The sequence below is a fragment of the Malaclemys terrapin genome, chromosome 1 (assembly GCF_027887155.1).
Source record: "Malaclemys terrapin pileata isolate rMalTer1 chromosome 1, rMalTer1.hap1, whole genome shotgun sequence".
NCBI lineage: Eukaryota > Metazoa > Chordata > Testudines > Emydidae > Malaclemys > Malaclemys terrapin.
The window spans coordinates 264,049,463-264,068,138 of record NC_071505.1 but is presented as its reverse complement, the minus strand read 5'-3'; the positions used below and the strand labels follow the sequence as shown (position 1 = coordinate 264,068,138).

Genomic DNA, 18,676 nt, shown 5'->3' with positions numbered 1-18,676 from the left:
CCCAGATGATGTTACAGTACAATCTTATTAAATGTTTTACTGTGAGTTATCAGAGAATTTTAAAAACTACTCCATTCCTCACACACTACAGAAACTTCCAAACTCTATTTTTATCTGATCAGTAAAATCAGCATCCCTTTAAATATCTCTTCTTTCTGGAAAAAAAAAATGCAGAAGTAAGCAGTGGCAGTATTAATCGTTAACATATAGTCATAGAAGTAAAAGGAAAATATATAAATTACTTGACAGTGTTTATTTGATGAGCCAAAAAATGCCTTTTAACCGTGCTCAGGAGCCATATGTCAGGAGTTATGAGACATGCAACGAAAGGCTTTGTGTATGTTCACAATCAGATTGCACCATTTGAGCAGAACGTTGTTTTCTAATTAATGTATGCTAAAATTAGAGGAAGATTTAAAGTATTAACTATTTCAACTTAGTAATAAAAATTCCTTATAAACCTGTTTAGGAGTTTCTTATAGTTATAAAAGCAGCTTCTACTAGATTCCTAAATGTACAGAACTATGTTGCTTTGTAGCTTCCACATCAGACAAATATACAAGCACTGACACCGTGATGATGTTTGTTAGCTCAGCCTGCTGTCTAAGAAAGTTATATTTATGTCATAATCATCTCCGCTAGGAAATTCAATAGCACAGCAGATGGGTTCTAAAATTTTTTTAGTAAAAATAAACATTTGCAGTCAGCATTTATGTGATTTGTGAATTAACCTTTATTTTCCCTTTTTTATTTTAAAATCATTATAGTTTATTTTGCTCACCTACAACATCAATAAAGGAGAAATTTAGGGCCAGTCCTGCAAAGGGAACTTACCTGCATGAACTCTTGTGCCAAGGAGTCTAATGAACTACAGTGGGTCTGGGTTGACTGCAATGGGTAAGAGTCTGCACAGAAAGATTCTTTTGCACGATTCAGAGCCTTAGGGATTGATCCTGCAAGTGCTCAATATTGAGTGTAGTGCTTCCTATCATGAGGAGTCCCACTGAGGTCATACACAAGATCATTAGTAAGTGCTACAGTCAATGGGAGTTGTGCTCAATGTCTTTCCAGGATCAGGCCCATGCCCCCAGAACTTTTAACTGGATCGGCTTAGATGGACTCCTACACCCGCAGAGACCCTGTGAAGTGAGTGAAGTTTTCCTGGGGTGAAGGGATCCTCCCACAGACATCTAGCTGAAGGATTAGGGCCTTAATTTGTAATGGTTCCGACCGCTTTAAAACAAGGCTAAGGAAAATTTGCATATAGTGGGCGTGGCTCCTCACATTTGTAACTACTTAGTCTATGTTCTTTTTTAGCAGCTTTCAATGTTCTTAGGCAGTGGTTCTCAACCAGGAGTATGCATACTCCTGGGGGTACACAGAGGTCTTCCAGGGGGCACATCAACTCATCTAGATATTTGCCTAGTTTTACAGGATACGTAAAAAGCACTAGTGAAGTCAGTACAAACTAAAATTTCATATAGACAACGTCTTGTTTACACTGTTTTATATACTATACCCTGATATGTAAGTACAATATTTATATTTCAATTGATTTATAATTATATGGTAAAAATGAGAAAGTAAGAAATTTTCCAGTAATAGTGTGCTGTGACACTTCTGTATTTTTATGTCTGATTTTGTAAGCAAGTAGTTTTAAGTGAGGTGGAACTTGGGGGTATGCAAGACAACTGAGACTCCTGAAAGAGGTACAGTAGTCTGGAAAGGTTGAGAGTCACTGTTCTTAGGCATTCCTTCAATTGTTGATCAAGTGATCAAGTTGTGAGTTTACTGATATTTTCTATTTGGACACTTGTGCGGTTTTTTGGTGGGATTTGTTTTTTATTAAAGTAGCCCCATTGGAACTGCTGGTTCAGAGATTCTTTTTTTTTTTTTTAACAGGTCTAAAAGATGGATATTCTTATTTTGAAAAAAAGGTTTGAAACTTGAGTTTTTTTCAAAAATTGAGGTTTTTGTTTTGGTTTTAAAGGGAATAGTTATTTTAATAATTGCAGTAACCCAAGTTTTAAAACATATTTTACTCAATTTTTTAACCCTCAATTTTGATGCAGAGACAGAGTCAGATGTTTTGGGCCAAAATGTCAGCTTGTCAAGTAGGCCTATGAAGCTGTGGGGGGAAGGACACAGGAGGAAGAGACTTGCTGGACTGGGCCAAGGTAGAATGAAGAGATTGCTGCAAGGCCCTGGCTGGGAGAAGCAACTAGGGATTGCCCTAGATTTTGCAAAGCCCATACAAGGAACTCTGGAGAGCTCCCATCTAGTTCTCTCCCACCTCTTCCTGACCCCCTCCCCACACCTCCTAACTCCCACTTCCCCACCTCCACATACTCACTACTCCCGATACCTGCTACTTCATGCCTGCCTGAGACCCTCCTTCCCTGTTTATGATTAAGGCTGTGAGTCTGTCACAGAAGTCATGGATTCCATGACTTTCTGGGACCTCCGGGATGTCTGCAACTTGAGCTGCAGGTGTGGCTGACCCCAGGGCCACCACAACAGCTGCTCCTGGGGCCGGCCACACTGGCCGCTGCGGGGGTGGCCCCGGGGACAGCTGCACCAGCCGCTGCTTGGCAGCATCCACTGCCGGAGCTGGGGCCAGCTGTCAGCCCCCCAGGGAAGCTAAGATTTAGTCAGGGGCATTTATAGTAAAAGTCATGGACAGGTCATGGGCCATGAATTTTTGTTTACTGCCCGTGACCTGGCCAAGACTTTTACTAAAAATGCCCATAACCAAATCTTAACCTTATTTATGATGCCCTGTGGCCTCAGGTGACCCACCTCCAACATGCATCAGGGTAGTGAGGAGTTGTAGCCAACATGTAGCTTTCTGATCATGGATCAAAGGAGGGTAGTTAGGGAAGTCAGTCTCTTCAATAGCTGGTGCTGGAAACAGACAGGGCGATGGGTTGGAAAACGGGGTGGAGATCTAGCTGCTAGGTTAGGTGTGTGCAGGTAGTAAGGGGACCCTGGAAGTGTGGGACCTTCTGCAGTTACATAGGTCTAAGGCCAACATTGCAAGTGACTCTGGGAGCATCCTGAAATTTTGGTGGCTCTGGGTGCCTGCTACCCTTAATCTCCCCTGAGGGTGGCTGTAAACCAAACTCCTCTAGACACATTTCACACAGAGGATGCACCACTGGTATAATAATTGCTTTTGTTAAAAGAACAGTCTGTTTTAAAGATTAAAGCCATGATCAGAGCAGCTCTAACCTGAAAAACTAGAATGCCTGTGTTGGCAACTGCCAGGTTGATCTTCGTCCCTTCCCTGTCCTTTGCTGGATGCAACCGGATTCCATACATCTCCAACCGACGAGCAATCTCTAGTAGTTGGAAATCTGATTCTGCTGGTGTCTGTCCACTTTAAAAACAAAAATGAAAAAGAAAAGCCAAGAGACTTGAATTCTCCACATCTATTAAATTGGAATCAAATTACTTCTTTAAGGAGCAAAAAGACATTTCATCATGGAAACTGGTTCTCGTTAATTAGACAATATCCATATGGCCATTCCAAGTCACCCAATCTCAGCAGCTAGAAAGAACAATAGCTCTGTTCTCAAAGACCAAGATTTTTTAAAAGCAAATAGTGATTTTGGATGCCTCAATTTTTGGGGCCCAACTTGCAGTACCTCAAGGAAGCCTGATCTTTTCAAAAGTGTTGAGCATCCATCTTCTGAAAATCAGGCCTATTTATGGTGTCTCCAGTTAGACATTCAAATATTGAGATACCCAAAATCAGTCACTTACAAACAAAATGTCTATCTCAAACAGAGCCCATGTCTCCACTAGGAGCTCCTTACCCATGTAGCTATACCGGTATACTACGACAGCAAAGCATTCCTAGCGGTGTGCTTTGTACTGTTATAGTGAAACCACTCCTCCTGAATGAAACAAGCTATACTAGTAAAAGCACAGCTTTGCCGGTATAGCTGCCTCTACGCTAGGGACTTCTGCTGGCAAAGCTATGTGGGTCAGCTATTCATACCCTTAACTGACAAAGGTATGCTGGCAGAAGTCTGCACTGTAGAGCTAGAACATGAAAGAACCTCCCTTAGAAGCATAGAGATATTGGACTGTGACCAGTTTTCACCTAAAATACAATTAAGCAGGGAAGCAGAGTTCTGGGCATCCGTGTTTTAGCAATTATAGGATTGCTATATTTTCTAAAATAAAAGAATATATTACAGTTAAAATGGTCTCATTTTAATCAGATGTTCCCTGCTGATGAACTAAGAGGTGCCCTACCATGGGCATACCACCTTAAAAGAACACATATAGATGCTCTTTCAATGAAGAATTCTAGCTCCCAAATTATAATAATGTGGGAGGACACAAAAACAGTCGTGTACACAAAGCATTTTTGCTGGTTGACTGTGTGCATCTTCAACCACTAACTCTAACAGAATTTTATATACATTATTCCAACAGAATAGTAAATTATATGGCTTACTGGGCTCATGAAAATAAAAGATTATATGAATATTGTATACTATATAATTGGGTAGGATAAAGGAAATGTGCAAAGGAGTAAGATGAAAGACATTGAGGGCAGTGAACATACATTTTGGGCTCCATAAATGTTAAATTCTTCATATTAAATCATACAGTCCCAATTAACATAACTGCTCTTACAAAAACCACAACCAATAAACCCCAAACTTCACTTAGTTCAAAATGCAATGGCTTGAGTCTTGAATGGTTCTTAGAAGCAGAAATTCCTGCCATTCTGCTCCTAACTGATCCTCAGTCTCTTAACTCCCTTTTAAGACTCATCTCTTCTCTAGGTTATATGATACCTAACCTCCCATTTCTATTCAGAGAACCTCTCTGATTCCCCCCTGGCTCACAAGCTTCCTCCAAAATTTATCTTTTGAGCCTTTTGTCACCCATCTCTGGCAGTGAAAGATATCTTCAATGACCTTGACCTCAATGAGACTACTGATACAAGTATCTGAAGGATCAGGGTCATCATTTACAATTGTATTTGCATGCACAAAATTGACAATGAATCCTTTTGTGTGAAACAGGTTGAAGAAATAATTGAATGCTAGAAAGAAAATCAAAATCAACTGATGCTCTTTAAACATCTTGTACGTTGACTTGAAAGGGCAAAAAGTAACTAACTCATAAGCCTGAAAATCTTTTATAGCTAAAGCTCAATATATGTTCACAGTTAGAATTACACTGAAGGAAAGGAAAGTTAATAAGAACAAAAGCTGGGACTCACATATGATTGCGGTGAAATTCCATGATTTTGTCTTCTAGTGTTTCTTGTTGAGGTATATACTTGTTCTTCGCTAAGTGTTCACGGTCTATGGTTTCATCAAAATCCCCAATCTCAGCTAGAGAGGGACATAAAAATCAAAACCCTGTGTTTAATCTATATTATTCAGACAAACCAAAAAACTGAGTAATGGAAGTATGTTTGTCCAAATCTGCAACATCGTTTCATAACTCATTTTCACTACTGTATGTTCCACATATTCCTTATCATCTTTATAGGTAACTGAAACAATGAGAAGTAGCCCAAGAGTAAGGGTTCTCCTGTTCCCCACAACCCTACAAGTAGATTTAAAAAAAAACAAATGAAATAATTTCAAGGATGTATTGATTTGGGTGTGTGATAAGGGTTGGTGGAGGGGCTTCAATTTGCTGATGAACATTTCATTGGAGTAGATCAGCGTCTGTCAAGCTCATTGTGGCACTCAACACAACAACTTCATTTCCTCTAGAACAACAAATGTGCATTTCTTTCCCTGAATTCCACCCCCGAAGTTTGATGCAATTATGCATTATGTCAAATTCGAAGAAAGACACATTTTTGGGGTGGTTTCTTTTTTTTTTTTTTGATACATACATATATTGCAACCCAGAGATTTATGAAGCCCTTTGTCTGTTTTGTATTTTGCAGTACTTCAGAACATCCAGTCTTTTTCCTTTCTCTGGCTTATTGTTATATTTTGTTTCTGTGAACAGAGTTTAATAATAAATCATTTCTCAGACTGAAGTTGCCCCCAACTGCTGCAGTTGTTGTAATTACAAGTATGCAACAGTTCGCTATGTAACCCACTTTTTAGCTCGGCCACATTAGTGGGAAGTGACTTATTTTTGGCAATCTACATATGGGAATCAGAATCTTTAATAGCATGTTGCCTGCTACTCTATCATACATTATTTACATGTTTCTGCTATCGGTTTCTTTGTAAAATGACATTCCCTCTGCCCATTATTAACCCAGAGTACTAGGAACAGTACAACGAATGAAGACTTTTACTGATCTTTGTCCATCCCTCTGTGAAAGATCAATACACCCCAATATCCAAGCAGTATAGCTTTATTAATCTTCTATACCTAACTAGGTTCCTTATAAAGACTAAATTAAAATCCAGGGATCATACGCAGACATTGAATAAATTCTACAACTTCTACCTCTGAAAAGAATTAATAGATGATGTGTTAGAAGATCATGCTGCCTGTTCCATCAGCTCCTTGATACTCTACCTCTTTCCACTGCTGAATACTTTAAAAATGAGAATCCTCCTGCACAAAAAGCCCACTGTTCCATATCACTAACTCCCGTTTCACTGAGGCCATGTCTAAACTATGGGTGCTACAACCGCGCAGCTACAGCGCAGCAGCTATGTTGCTGTAGTGCCATAATGCAGGTGCTTCCAGTTCCTACAGCAATGGAAGGAATTTTTCCGTTTCTGTAATCCGTTAATCCACCTCCCTGAATTCTAGGGATGGAAGTATTCTTCTGTTGACCTATTTGCGTCTACGCCAGGACTTAATGTCAGTGTAACTACAGTGCTCAGCAGAAGTCATGTAGCTATGCCGATCAACATTTTAAGAGTAGCTCATGGCTCAGGTTTCTATTTTGTCCCCAAGGTCAGAAATCTTGAGTTTGACTTTGAACTTAAAAGGAAAGGAAAGATGTTTAAGGAAGAAAGAACACTGCCTATCATTATCTCCATAACATCAGGAAAATTTGACATTAGTTGGACCCAGGGTCTCCTGAAATTATTATTCACATTTTACTCACACCCATGCACGTGCTTAACATTCCCTTTTGTATGGGTTTCCTAAAGCCCTACATTCTTTAAACTTCAAGAGGCCAAACATATTGCAGTCAGGCTATTCTCTCCCTGCAGCAATATGATTTCTGCCACTTTCACTGCATCTACCACCCCCAAATCCATTTCAAATCAAACTCTAGGGCTTCCAAACTCACCAGGACTTGTTCTCTCTGACCTCATATCTACCTACTTCTCCCTCTTCCCTCCCCAGTCTCCTACTTCCATCTAAGACACCTTTCTGTATTTCTCTACAGATAGGGCTGCACTTTATGGAACTCACTTTCCCTTTGAGCCATTCCCTCTTTTATTACTTGATTACCTTCTTGATCGTTTTAGCCAAAGATTGATTTTTAACCACACCTCACTTTTCTCTTACCACATTAGCACATGGCTCCATTCTCCCCTTGCTGAAACTAGCCTGAAGTAGTACTTCTAGTATCTCTAATTGCTTTTACATTTCAGCTCTTCTCTTTTTATCTACTCCATCTTTTTACCTCACATTTCTCCTTTCTGCATGAATCCAAGTACCAAAGCATATGCAGCATTCTCTGTTTTAACACACGTTCTATAGTGTTTTGAGATATTTTATGTAGCATCTTTCATATGAAATAATCTGTTTTGTAATATATATGTTAATTTTAATATAACCCATTTGCTGCTCTCAAAATAGGATTTTATATTAAGAGCAGGCTGTAACATCCATGAAGATACTGCCAAAGATGTACCTATCACAAAGGATACCTATCCTGGAAACAGAAACCCGTTATGCAGAGGTGGATGCACACAGCATGATGATACAATGCCATTCTTCACCTCTTGCCTCCCTGCTCTTTCCGCTTTTATATCACTGCTGTCAGCAGCTGCTGATTTTATATTTATTCAGAAAAATACATCAAATAATTTTTTAGCCAATGAATAAATGTCAGAGACAATTTAAATACAATATTGAGTAAAGCAGATGAGATCCCATTATAGGAACTATCAGGGCCAATTCTCACAGAAAACATTTTAGGAGACACAAGATATCTTCAGTGAGAACTATAGTCACATGGGGTCCTAGGAGGGCTTGCTAGCACAACAAATTTGGAAACTCTATTATTACACTGGGGAGGTGAGATAATTATACAGGATTTTGGTCACTTGTAGATGGAACAGACAATATTAAATTCTAGTCCATTAGAAATAACATGCAAGTATAATATTAAACACATTTTTAGGGGTTCATAAATCTGACTCGTGTGTTAATTCTAAACTTAATAGACAGATCTGGGACTAGGGAAAGAGAAATAAATCCCACCCACATCAAGCTCTACTAGTTTAAGATAATACAAAGGGTTCTGGAATCTCAGTCCCTCAGTGACTGAGCCTCTTTCAGAGCATAACTTCCTATTGTTATACAGGAACGTATTTTTAACATACGAGACATTTTTAAAATGTTCAACTTGTCAGAAATTTAGGTTCTGTCTAGACTAGGAAACTCTATAGTTATTAAAGATCTAGTGAAAACATTATCAGAGGCAAAGGAGTGAAACTGGTACAACTGAGAAAAGGGATTTTTAGTTTAAAAACGGTTTAAAACTGTCTTATTTTTGTTAACTATTTCACTGCAATGACTACTTAACATTTGGGGGGGGGAGGAGGAAATCTTTGGTACAGATTCAACACCACAAACCTTCCAATTTAGGTGCAGAAACTAATAATATACATTCTCTGGACACCCTCTCTTCAATATAAGACAGCTACCAAAATCAATGTAACCAGAGTTGACATTTCTGATATTTCTCAGGTTAAAAAACAAACAAACAGAAAATTTGTTTTTAAAAAGGTATTATAAGCACTTGCATGGGTGATGAGTAAAATGTGAATAATATTTTCAGGTATTCATCACATATAATAATAAACAAAACCCCACAAGCACAATTAAAATTATAATTTTATATATATAAAACAATACGGAAAATCCCATCTAGTTTAATCAGCACCCAAACCTTCATCTGCAGAGAAGTCCTGATCAAATGTTATTTAAGACTTTTTCAGTGAAGAAAAAGAACTGGTTTCTTCTAGCAATTAAAAGACACCGTTGCATACACCACACTCTTAGTGTGGCAGGAAAGAGGAACAGTTAACTAAAGCTCAATCAATTTAGGTTTTCTGTCCCTTAGCAAATCTCTTTTTAACGATGAACAGGCTAAAAGAGTAAATAACTTACTCCTTGCCTATGATGACAGGTCTCTCATCTCGTTCAACTTAGCATGGCTTTAATCCTATGGATCGTTCTATCATACTTAGTCTTCTTGTTATAGACTGCACAATTTATCTTTCCTTGTTTAAATCCTCTCTCCAACCAATTCTTTTCTATTTCTGCTGAGGGCTTTAAAATAGTTCCCACTCCATTGTGAAATCCAGCCTAATGACAGGTCTTTGAAGTAGAGGGGATGGAGAATGGGTAGTAGAGCACCCATAGGAAGAAAGTATGTCGATAAACACATGTTACTTTACATGTAACCAACCTCTTTCTTTGAGTAATTGTCCCTATGGGTGCTTCACTTCACCTAACTTCTGAGCAGTGCCTAAACTGAGAGGGTGGGTGCTGAGGAGTTCTATCTAGTACAGATTGGAACACCAGCCATCCAAAATGCTGCATCAGATCTGGAAGCATACCTATGATGTAGTGCTGGGAAAAGGTGTGAACAGATGATCAGGTGGCAAATTTACAAATGTCTTTGATGAGGACATTCTTGAGCAAAGCAATAGAGGTTGACTAGGGTTATGGTGGAATGGGCAGTCCTCCTGGAGGAAGGATGCATAGTAGAGAGTTCACAGTAGGATAAAATACATCTTAAGACCCATTTGGGCAGTCTTTGGGCAGAAATAGGGGCTCCCTTCATTCTTTCTGCGAAGGAGACAAAAAGTCTAGAAGAGGCTCTGAAGGGTCTAGTTCTAGACGGAAAGCTAGTGACCTCCTGACATCCAAAGTGTGTAGGCTAGCATCTTATCTAAAGTTGTGCAGTTTAGAAGATGGGCAATTGTATGTCCTGATTAATGTGGCAGTCTGAGGAGATGTTGGGGAAAAAAGAGGATGTCCCACTTCATCCCAATAAAAAACAGTGTAAAATCGATCTGCCATAAGGGCTCAGAATTTCCCTACTCTTCTAGCTGACATAACAGCCCTGTGATGAGAGAATTTCATGGATAAGTGCAGGAGAGAGCACTCTGCTAAGGGCTTGAAGGGTGGTCTCATTAGTGCACTGAGGATGAGATTAAGGTCAGAAACTGGATAGGTTAATTAGTGGAAAAAAGTTGGCCAGTCCTTCAATGAATCTAGAGGTTGTAGGATGTGCAAAGATAGAGAACACACAACAGGTAAGTTGGAGGCTGCAACAGGTGAACTGGATGGATTCAGTGACAAACCCAAGGATCTTCAAACTTAACAGGTAGTCTAAAATGTGTGTTTAGTGGGAATCAGAGGGAGACAAACCATGCTGGATGCACCTGAACTGGAGTGGTTTCCAAGATCTTTATGAAGATCTTCCTTGTGGATGGTGTGACGTTATTGATATAATCTGGGACCATATAGATCATTGTTGCAACCAAGGTCCTGTAGTGGCATGCAAATCTTGTATAAAAGGGGTCAAATGGGATGTCTAAGACAAGGTTATGGTTTACTTGTTATGATTAAGCTGTCTATATGTGTGTATCAATTTTGTAGTTGAAGTTATGAATATTGTCTCTATACTGTCTGTATTTCAAACTTATGCTATGCTCCTGGGTGACATCCCAGACAAACTGGTGTTAGCTCTGCCTAGCCTGCTTGATGGCCCATTAAGGACCATCAGCTATACAATGGACCCATTGAGAGAAGGCAAATATGCCTTGAGACTCAGCAAAGTATGCAGGAACTCACCCATGTGACTCCAGACTCCATTTTGCTGTAATTTTCCACAGTAAGAACAAAGAGGTGTTCTTACACCTGGAAAAGACTATATAAGGCTGATGCCTCATCTCCATCTTGTCTTCAATCCTGCTTCATACCTCTGGAGGAACTTTGCTACAAGCTGAAGCTTTGAACAAAGGACTGAGGACCCATCCCAGCGGGGGATGTATTCCAGAGACTTGATTTGAACCTGCAGTTTATTTTATCGCTGCTGCAAGCCTGAACCAAGAACTTTGCCATTACTGTATGTAATTGATTCCATTTAACCAGTTCTAACTTTCATCTCTATCTTTTTCCTTTTATGAATAAACCTTTAGATTTTAGATTCTAAAGGATTGGCAACAGCGTGATTTGTGGGTAAGATCTGATTTGTATATTGACCTGGGTCTGGGGCTTGGTCCTTTGGGATCAGGAGAACCTTTTTCTTTTACTGGGGTACTGGTTTTCATAACCATTTGTCCCCATAACGAGTGGCACTGGTGGTAATACTGGGAAACTGGAGTGTCTAAGGAGATTGCTTGTGAGACTTGCGGTTAGCCAGTGGGGTGAGACCGAAGTCCTCCTAGTCTGGATGGTTTGGTTTGCCTTAGGAGGTGGAAAAAACCCCAGCCTTGGGCTGTAACTGCCCTGTTTGAGCAATTTGTCCTGAGTTGGCACTCTCAGTTGGGTTCTGCCAGAACCGCATTGTCACAGATGGTTTCCTACCGTTCAACAGCACATTCTGCACTTCAAATGAGCAAGCCATTTTCTATGCCCAAGAACCATCCAGGAGCCAAGCCTTTAAAGGTATCGTGGGAAGATTGGGGTAAATAGTTTTCCCTGATTCTTTAGTCAGTAAGTCTGGATTTCTTTGTTACTAAAAACAAAGTGACAGGTGAATCAGATCTGTGAACCATACCCATTCTTGCCAGGATGTCGCTATCAGGATGATTTTGACTTCACCTGTGTTTTATCTTTTTTAGGACTTTGGGAAGCAACAGTGTGAGGGGGTGGGCAGAATATGCATACAGCAGTGATCGTGGTCATGGAATGAGGAAAGCATCTCCTAGGCAATTGCAGCCATGTTCTCCCTTTGAGTAGATCTTGCGAAATATCCTGTTGAATGATGTTGCAAAGAAGTCTAACTCTGGGAAGCTCCAAGTGAAGAATATCTCCTATAGGGTCAGATTGCTCAGTTCCCACTTGTGCTCTTGGCAAAAATTTCTGCTCAGCTTGTTGGCTATGGTGTTCTGCAGACTAGGTACATATGCGGCTGAGATATTGATCTGGTTGGCTATGCACCAGTTTCCAAGTTTTACTTCTTTTGTGCACAAGGATAGGGATCTTGCTCCTCATTGGCAGTTTATGTAACACATGGTTGTTTGGTCATCCATCATGACGCTGATTGGATAATCTTTGATTATGGGTAGAAAATGGGTTGCATACATACCAAACAGCTCTAAGCTCAAGTAGAATGATGCGAAAGGCAGATTCCTGAGGGGTCCACTTTCCTTGTACTGTAAGGTTTTCAAGGTGGGCACTCCATCCTATCAGAGAGGAGTCTGCTGTTATGGTTTCTGTGGAGGATGGATGAATGAAAAGAACCTCCCCCACAAGTCTAGCAGGGATCTTTCCACCAATCAAAAGACTTGAGGACTTTTTGGGGAATTGATATTAGTTTGTTTAGGCCATGATTTTGGGGCATATAGACAGTCCTGAAAGCATCAGGAATATAATCTGGCATGAGGTGTCATGAATGTGCAGCCTGCCATGTGACCCAACAGTTGCTGGTAGGTTTTTGCTGATGTTTGAGGACTTAACTGAAGCTGGGTGATGAATCAATCTGATGGTAAATAGTCCCTGAATGTTAAGGAGTCCAGGGTGACTCCTATGAACTCGATACACTGGGTGGGTATCAAAGTGGGCTTTTCTGTGTTGAGTCTTAGTTCCAGTGAGTTGAACAGGACTAGAAACTTGGAACTGACCTCTTTCATTTTATTGTACATCTCCCACAAGAAGAATGAATTTATTGTCGTTTGTGTAGTTGTATTTAGTACTCAAGGTGTGGTAGTTTGCTTCCATGAATCATAAGCGGGCAGAGAGTAACTTTTAGGCCCCAAAAGGTCAAGCCATTTATGCTCTTTATTGTGTAGTGTGGGCCTGGAATGGTAGTGTTTGTTTTCTTTATTTACAGCATCAACCATTAAGGAATTTGAGACAAGACGGGTGAATAGTTATTCTGCGCCCTTGATGGGTACATAATATTTCTTGTCTGCTCTTTTGAAAGTGCATGGGACAATGGCTGGTGATTGCCATACTGTTTTCACTGGCTCTAGAAAGGCAACATCATGGGGAGTCAAGTGGGAGGAGGGTCTCATAGAATGCTCTATGAGGAGCAGCTTAAGTCTGTCTTCTCTCAACTTCCTGAATCTACTCCCAAATCCGATACAGAGCTTGAAACCTCGAAGGGATGTGTCTCTCCCCCAGACAGCAGGGACTACTGGAATGACCACTGGTGAAGGGAAAAGACTTTCTACAGGTGTAACAGGGTTTAAAACTCAGGGCTTGGGGCGTACCCATCAAGAAGAAAGGAAAAGAAGGCTCCAACCAACGGAGAGGCCCTATGGGTGAGGGACCACAAAAAGAAGGGAGAAGCCTCCCCCCCCAAAATCCACATGAAAATCATGAAAGGAAAGTTAAAAATTAAAAAAAAAAAAAGATGATAAAGATTAAAAATTTAAGAATAATGCATGGAAGGTAGCGAGGACGAGGGGTAAGCTACCCCAGACACTGCAGAGCAGTTGAGAAGGAACTGGAATGGTGGTGGGTCCGCCCTGCCTTGCATGCCCTCAGATCAGAGCACAATGGTGTATAGAGCACAGGAGGAGATCATGCAGACACTGCTACCCAAAATCTCCGATCAGGGGCTGTGGCACTCTGTACCTCAAAGCAGCCCCCTGGGACCCTCATATTCACCCGTCATATAGTTATGATATATATTTCATATAAAATATGCCGTGTAAGATATCATATGAAAGGTCATGATCTGAAGAAACCCATTGTTCTGTCCAAATATGTATATCGTCAGTGTATATGAAGTTATGAGATTTTGCTGTATGGTTGTTGCTGAAATACGTTGTAAGTTTGAGAGTCTCTACTGGTAGATGGTGATCCACTCCCCGGAGGGTGTTAAGCAAACCATTAATCAGCAGGGGAGTAGTAAACAAGGGATTTACAATAATGTAACAGGGCTGCCCAAGCATCACACAATGGGGGATTGCTCAACCCTGTGACTCAGCAAAGCCCACCAGGACGTGTCTGGGCTAGTGTTTTCTAGGCACATGGACTGAAGATTCAAAATAGGAGACAGTGGCATCATGCCTTGGCCTTTCTCCTTCCCCACCTACGCTGGAAGCAACAAGAATGCTGGGAAGACAAAGACTTGATCTGAGGAGACTGGTTCCAGGCTTAAAAGGGGAAGCCTGTGTATTAAGAACTGTAACATCCAGTGGGGTGAGAAAACTGCTTGATCCAAATACAACCTAGTCTAGTAAGGTTTAAGATTTAGACTGTATGTTTACCCTTTTTTGGTAACTATCTCTGACCTTTAGTGCCTAACACTTATAAATCACTTAAACTCTATCTTTCTGTAGTTAACAAATCTGTTTTATATTTTACTTAAAACAGTGTGGTTTGGTTGAAGTGCCTGGGAAATCTCAGCTCAGGTACAAAGGCTGGTGCATGTCCTCTCTACATCTACATTATTACCATTACAGTGGGTAATAAACTTACATTGGTGAGGTTTCTGACCAGGGCAAGATGGTACAGTTCTGGGATACAAGACTGGGAGCTGGGGGGAATTGGTAGGTGCCTTTCTCTCTGTGAGATTCGTGAGTGGCTTTGGGAGCATTCACGCAATCTAGCTGGGTGTGGGGCTCCACATGCTGTTGTGCTGAGTGATAGCAGCACCTGGAGGGGGTTTTCTGCCTGTCACTAACAAAGCATTGTGAGAAAGCCCAGGCTGGAGAGTTAAGGGGACACAGCGGTACCCTATTATAGGGGAACATGCACATCTGAAGTGGAGCACTCAGAGGGACAATTACTCAAAGAACTCTCCTTTCAGGTTTACAACCTCTCAGTTGGAGCTCTGCTTTTTTTCATGGCTGAAGTCAGAAGGCAGGGACTGACCTTCCAGACAAAACTACTCCCAACTTCCTGAGAAGCGTAAACACAGTTGCTGAGAAAATAAAAAGTTATGCACTTGTTCACCACCTACTTCTGTTACAATTCTGTTGAGACTCAGTCCCTTTTGGAACCACACATGAAAAGCTTTTTCCTTTTAAAAGGTTGAACTTTTTTCCCCTTGAAGTCTGGGCTGCAAAAACATTCAGTTTCAAAATGGTCACAGGGATATAGAATTTCACTAAGGCTGCTCTTTTTATCTCCCACCACTGCTCAGTCATACAGGTCATTGGAGGTCAAAGTGAATGGAGAGTTGTTGGCATATGCTTTTGGACCAAACATTAATAATGGAAAGAAACAGCCCACCTTCCCATCTTACCCAGGGATATACCTCTTTACCATCTTTACTCTCTTTACTATCCCATCTTTACCAGCGATGATATACCTCTAAAGAACTTTGAAAATCTTTGTTAACTAAGATGCTATCTATGTTTAGCTGTGTTTGAGCAGAAATATGCAGTGCTGAATTTTACAATGGTAATTCAAAGTGATGATCTATTATGGCTAAACATTTCTGGCATAGTCTATATATGCTTCAAAGCCGATTTTCATAACATTATTCTAGATATGGGTTTCCATAAATTCTTGAAATGGAAAACATGTATTCCCTTTTAAGTGATTGCTTTTTATATCTGAAGGACAAAAGTAGCTTTTACATGCTGATACGAGTGAACGTACGATCTGAACAAACATTCTTTTTTCTCATGTGTCTGTATAAAAACAAGTTAAAAGCTATTGGTTTTTCTCCTGCTATCACTTCTATCAAGACTGTGATTTAGTCTGTCATTCTAAGCATATTTATTTACTCTGCTCTAGACAGTACACAGATCTCCAGGAATCTTATACTCTACTGACATGATAAAAAGTCAAATATAAATGATAAAACAAAACAGGAATTCAGTTGAAGAATTCAACCCATTTGCTGCTCTGCAGAAACTGCTCCTTGCAGGGGCCTGGCAGGCTGCCAAGCACAGCTCTTTGAAAATGCAAACAAACAACAAAATCCAGATTCAATGCCCCAGGATATTTCTGAGCACCTGTTCTTTACTTGAAATAATAAAATGTATATAAATACCCACGCCCACAGCGCCATACAAAACATGGAGCCTCTGCAAAGGTTTTTATGCTGTACTCTACAGTATAACATGCTGAAGATATGTTCACAGGCAATTATTGATTAACAGCCTGACAAAGCTGCTCCTGCCCACCAACCCATTTCTCTTTCTATAAGAAGGGAAAAAAGCAGAACTTACACTGTACTATGTGTGAGATTAAGAGTGCAGCACTGGTGTCATTACATGTTAGCCTGCCTTGTACCAGGTCTTGCTTCACTTGCAATGCAAACAGGTACCTGCAAACACAAAAGTGAACAAAGTCACATACAAAGCACTAAGAAAAAAAGCAATAAAATGCTGATTCATAATCTGGCAATAGGTATCCTTTGCCTGTTGGAATCTATACAAGTGATCTGATTTTCTTGAGTTTTAGAGATTCAATAAAGCATAGCAATAATGTGTTAGTCTTTAGGGTTTTACATAGCAGCTGCTTTTCATAGCCAAGACAGCCTAAATGTCTATATAACGTAATGAGCACTGGAACTGAAATGACAGTGTAGACAAAACATGGTACCCTCAGCAATAGTTTAACAAGCAGCCCTAGGATATTGGAGCCTATTTTATCAAGAAAGAATGCTGGATAAGGCCCTGGAGTGGAGTTATCTCCTACTCCTCCTAAGGTGCCAATGGAATTTCCAATTAGGCAGCCACCAGAGAATGACCTCACTGCATAGTAAGTAGTGGGAGCTGCCGTCTGGCTTGTAGGAAAAGCTGTTTGGCCCCTTCAGGGGATAGATAGATGGCTGAGTGTGAGAGTGACTTGCTATTAAAGGAGAATAGGCAGGACCATTCGATCATCTGCCTATACAGAACTTGCGTGTTTCTCCCTTAGGATTGGTGCCTAAGAAAGCTCCGGGTGATTATCACTTAATTCTTCACCACTCATACGCATGGGGTAGCTCAATTAACAATGGAACAGACCCAGCCTTGTGTTCTGTTGGCTATTTCTCTGTTGATGAGGCTGTGCACATTGTTAGAGCTTATGGCCTGGGGTGCTGATGGCCAAGTGTGATATCAAGTCTGCTTTTCCACCCCTGCATCCTTCTGACTTGAACTTTTTGGATTTCTCTTTCAAAAGACAATTCTATTTTGAGAAAGCTGTGCCCAAAGGATGTACAATATCCTGTTTGGCATAGGGCAGTGATGCGGGAAGCAGATTTACGGCAGGTAGTACATTACTTTTGTTTGTAGGCAGGGTGAATTCAGATGAGTGTATTAGCCTGATGGACACCTTTCAGGCCCTGCCTAAAAAATATGGGGTACCCCTAGAGAAGTTAAAAACAGAGGGTCATCCACTACATTAACCTACCTGGGGATTGAACTAGACACTCTGGTGGGTATATGACTCCCCCCCTCAGGATAAGCTTTAGTTGCTACTCACAACCCTGGGTTTAGCAGGCCAATGCTCAAACCACTGAAGTTGCTACTGGGGCTTGCGTAGGAAAGGCATCTTCACTTTGCGGGGCAGGCATTCTGTGCCTGGCTTGCAGTGGTCACCACAGGCATAGCCAGACCTCACCATTTTATAAGATTTACTAGAGAGATGAAGGCAGATTTGGGGATGTTGGAACAGTTTCATTTTAATGGAGTGTCTCTGTGGAGGGAGGAATGGATATTCAAGGCTGATTTACAGATCTACTCTGATGCTTCGGGAGGTACAGGTTTCGGGGTATTTTACCCAGGCAGATGGTGCGCCCAGCAATGCTCCTCTGCCTGGATACAAAAAGGGGTAGTGCAGAATAAAACATTTCTGGAATTCTTCCCCCATTTTGGTTGCAATGGGCATTTGGGGAAAGGAGTTTGCTAATAAAAAGGATGTGGTTCACCTCTGAGAAAATAGTCTGGGAACATGTAAAGGGCTGGACATAATGATCGGAGCTAAGCAGGACTTGGGTCAGATCCTGGAACTTTTCCCAGGAATAAAAATTATTTGGTTGGATTCACTGCAACATAGGGTGTGGCAGGGAACTGTGAAGCCCCCTTAGGTTCGGCAAGGCTAGGAAGTATGTGAATAGGGAGGTAGCCACATTCGTACATTGCATAGGGGGCACCAGAATTATTCAGGGAGGATGGGATTTTACTGTCAGACTTGGGAGCTGACGCTTTTGGGGGCATTAGGAGATGTCTGGGAACCCAGCTAGGTGTGGGGGGAGGCAGCCAAGCTAACCGCTGGCACCTCTTTGTGGCAGCTGTCCAGTGCAGATACTCCATAGAGAAGGGATATGGTGATCAGATAAAATGGATTGGGAAAGGATTTAAAGGATGTATCCTTTAAAGGAGAGGAAACTGGCGGGGGGTGGGGGGGTGAGAGA

General features: G+C 40.9%; 1 protein-coding gene across 5 annotated transcripts in view; it reads right to left on the bottom strand.

Annotated features, from left to right (window-relative positions):
- FARP1 (FERM, ARH/RhoGEF and pleckstrin domain protein 1) overlaps positions 1 to 18,676 on the bottom strand; it is a 346,392-nt gene that overhangs the window by 96,312 nt on the left and 231,404 nt on the right. For all 5 annotated transcript variants that reach the window (XM_054012427.1, XM_054012444.1, XM_054012453.1 and 2 more), the window contains exons 6-8: positions 16,503 to 16,600; positions 5,246 to 5,360; positions 3,232 to 3,379 (exon numbers count right to left, since the gene is read on the bottom strand). In XM_054012427.1, coding sequence (XP_053868402.1) covers positions 3,232 to 3,379; positions 5,246 to 5,360; positions 16,503 to 16,600 — 361 coding nt within the window. The remainder of the gene's footprint in view (positions 1 to 3,231; positions 3,380 to 5,245; positions 5,361 to 16,502; positions 16,601 to 18,676) is intronic.